Source organism: Pinus tabuliformis, chromosome 3_2 (assembly GCF_031772625.1).
Source record: "Pinus tabuliformis cultivar Carrire ecotype Pingquan chromosome 3_2, CPIR1, whole genome shotgun sequence".
NCBI classification, from domain to species: Eukaryota; Viridiplantae; Streptophyta; class Pinopsida; order Pinales; family Pinaceae; genus Pinus; species Pinus tabuliformis.
The window spans coordinates 473,842,748-473,845,480 of record NC_142302.1 but is presented as its reverse complement, the minus strand read 5'-3'; the positions used below and the strand labels follow the sequence as shown (position 1 = coordinate 473,845,480).

General features: G+C 33.6%; 1 protein-coding gene across 1 annotated transcript; it reads right to left on the bottom strand.

The window, feature by feature from the left end:
* Positions 1 to 479: 479 nt before the first annotated feature.
* Positions 480 to 2,323, bottom strand: LOC149181353 (DNA-directed RNA polymerases II, IV and V subunit 12-like). Its single transcript, XM_089418316.1, has 4 exons — positions 2,067 to 2,323; positions 1,556 to 1,614; positions 1,274 to 1,366; positions 480 to 867 (listed from the first exon to the last, which is right to left on the bottom strand). Exons 2-4 carry the CDS (start codon positions 1,599 to 1,601, stop codon positions 845 to 847), a joined length of 162 nt encoding a protein of 53 aa, XP_089274442.1. The 5' UTR covers positions 1,602 to 1,614; positions 2,067 to 2,323; the 3' UTR covers positions 480 to 844.
* Positions 2,324 to 2,733: the final 410 nt, after the last annotated feature.

Genomic DNA, 2,733 nt, shown 5'->3' with positions numbered 1-2,733 from the left:
GTTATTTTGCCTCAAACAAGTCCTATGTAGCCTCTAGTCACGTTCCACAGCAGAAAAATTATCATCATGTTAGGGCTGCAGTAATCTTGCTATTTGGTTAACCACGAAAGACTGTATTCTAGTATAAAGTCAACTTCAATTGTTTAAACAAACGATACAGGGAATTCTGGGAGTTGTTAAATTCAGCCTTTCGAGGGAACTAACAAAATACACCCATCTCTTCATAAACTCACAAAAAAACAGACTAATCCTAGGCATACAAACAGATAAGAGCATGGAACTCAATTTCCCATTCACCTCAGAATCAAACAGACAAGATTCAATTATTGAGTGATAAAAGTCAACTATTGTTTGATATATGCACCATGTATCATATCATTTTAAAATTTCCTCAAAATAAACAATGCACATATCTTACATGAAGAATTTTACCCTGTTATCTGCTTCAAATGATATTGTACTAATTCTTAGAAATAAGGTAAGTCAAAGCTTTAGTATATTAAAGCTAGCAAATATAAGATTATCAACTGAAATTCTTTGTAGAAGTTCTTCTATTATAAATGTAGCAAAACTTTCACTTATCCATATGCAGTTGTTTTCCTGAAACAGAATCGTAGAGACAACTACATAAGGACATTTAACAAGCAACCTGTTGTAAATAATATAGTAATGTCTTACAACTAACTTGAAATCTGTATGAAGTGGTAACAAAGACAGGACTATCAACTAAAAGCCTTTAAGTTTCCACATTGTAACATGAAAATCTACATTCTCATCCATCCCCGAATCTAGAAATGTTCCAAAGCATGCCCTCAATGATCAGTGTGCGAATACCAAAATGACCTCAGCGAGCTTCATATTGAACAACTGCACAAAACACAATCAAGACAGGATTATAAGCGTTTGAGATGGTTGTATTAGCGTGACATAAGCATTGACAGATAGAACTTTATTCGTATTACTCAATAAGACCAGCATTGGCATTCTTATCTTGAAAATTATGAGAGAAACAATTGTCTGATTGAATAATAAAACCATTATGAATTCTTAGACAAAAGTAATGGCCCCTTTTTAATCATCAGTTTTTTAACATGTTTAAAGTGAAACGGTCACCGCTCACCAGAGATTGGTTTCATTCAGATCCTAAGATTAAACTAAAAACAAAAAGAAGATTCCGCACAAAGCACAGTCAAAATGAGTAGAATACAAGCTTTAAAAAACTGTATCATGCAATCCAATGAATACAAATTAGTTCATCCATAAGAAATCTTACTTCTTCTAGTACGTTTCTTGTACAGGATGCGATAACCACATTCTCTGCATTGAATTACATCACCAGGTTTTAGTGAATTCTCAGCTCCACAGTCTGCAATAACATATAAATGTAAGAAAAATGCAAGAGGTAGAAACAACAGAACACAAGCAGTAAAGTATCTTATCTTGATAGTTAATACATATAATTTTTGAAAACAAAGATACAACACGTTCGGCGATAAAATATACTTCGCGTTTTAACAATCCATCTAGAGACTAGAAGCTAGGGAATTAAAAATACCTCCACAAATGTAACCGACGGGTTCAGGCATTGCAGGACCATCCATGGTATCTTATAGCCTGTAGGATACAATGACACAAATCCTAACTATAGTTATCATTTCATTAAGAATGGAATTAAATGCAATTAATCGCAAAATTTTGATGAACCAAAAAAGTTAGAAGAATGAAAATTATTTCAGACGCATAAAGAACCGTGAAAGTATCCTAAGGAAAGTGGGGGCAAAGAAGCCCTAATCATTCATAGCAGACCGAATCAAACCCTACAACTAAAAACCCTAACTCAAACCCCACTAAGCTTTTGCTCTGCACCTGCTAACAGTTAGAATGAACTTTAAACATTATGTTCTACATAGAAGACTTCTGGTCGACGAACTTAATGAAAGTGCGAACTAGTTTCAGGCCTTGATAAGTTCATAATCTAGTACCATATAGAAAATAATGAAAAACAGTACAGAATAATATTTTGCAGTAGATATCAAGGACAAGAATATGCGTAATGAATGGCATACCTGAAGAAAAGTGGGGTCGTAATGTATATGAAGATTTGGGGATTGTGTATTGTAGAAACAACTTCGCATACTAGTTGGGAGCTCACTCTGTGAATAGATCAAAAGTGCTCTAAAGTTTCTCTATTTATAGCACTCGTTGATGTCTCGAAGCTTCGTCCCTAATGACTAGTCAACCTTGCCAGAAGTGCCAAGAATCCCGTTCCACGTTGACTTCTTATTTTGGGTTGGAGCGAGCTGAAAGCAACCTCATTTTGTGAACTTTGTGGTTATTCGGACTATTGTGGAATAACTTGGGCATAGGTTATATACCCATTTTAGGGGTGCGGGTCCTGCGGGATTCCTATATTAAAGAGGAAAAAGAGAGTTACCTGGATTTATGGGAAAAAATGTTGGAATAATGTAGCATAGAGTTGGGTTATAAAGGGATCTGGCATAATTTAAAAGTTTGTTAATTTAAAAAATATTTTGAAATTTAAATTTTATAGTTAATATAATATTTTTTTAAGGTATTTTTTATGGGGAGGTTATTGATTCAAAAATTTATGGGTACAAAATATTTAGTTTATTATAAAGTGGTGTAGTTTAAGTGATAATTTAAACCTATATTATAAAGTGGTGTAGTTTAAGTGATAATTTAAACCTTGATTTGTTAGGGAAATCAATATTT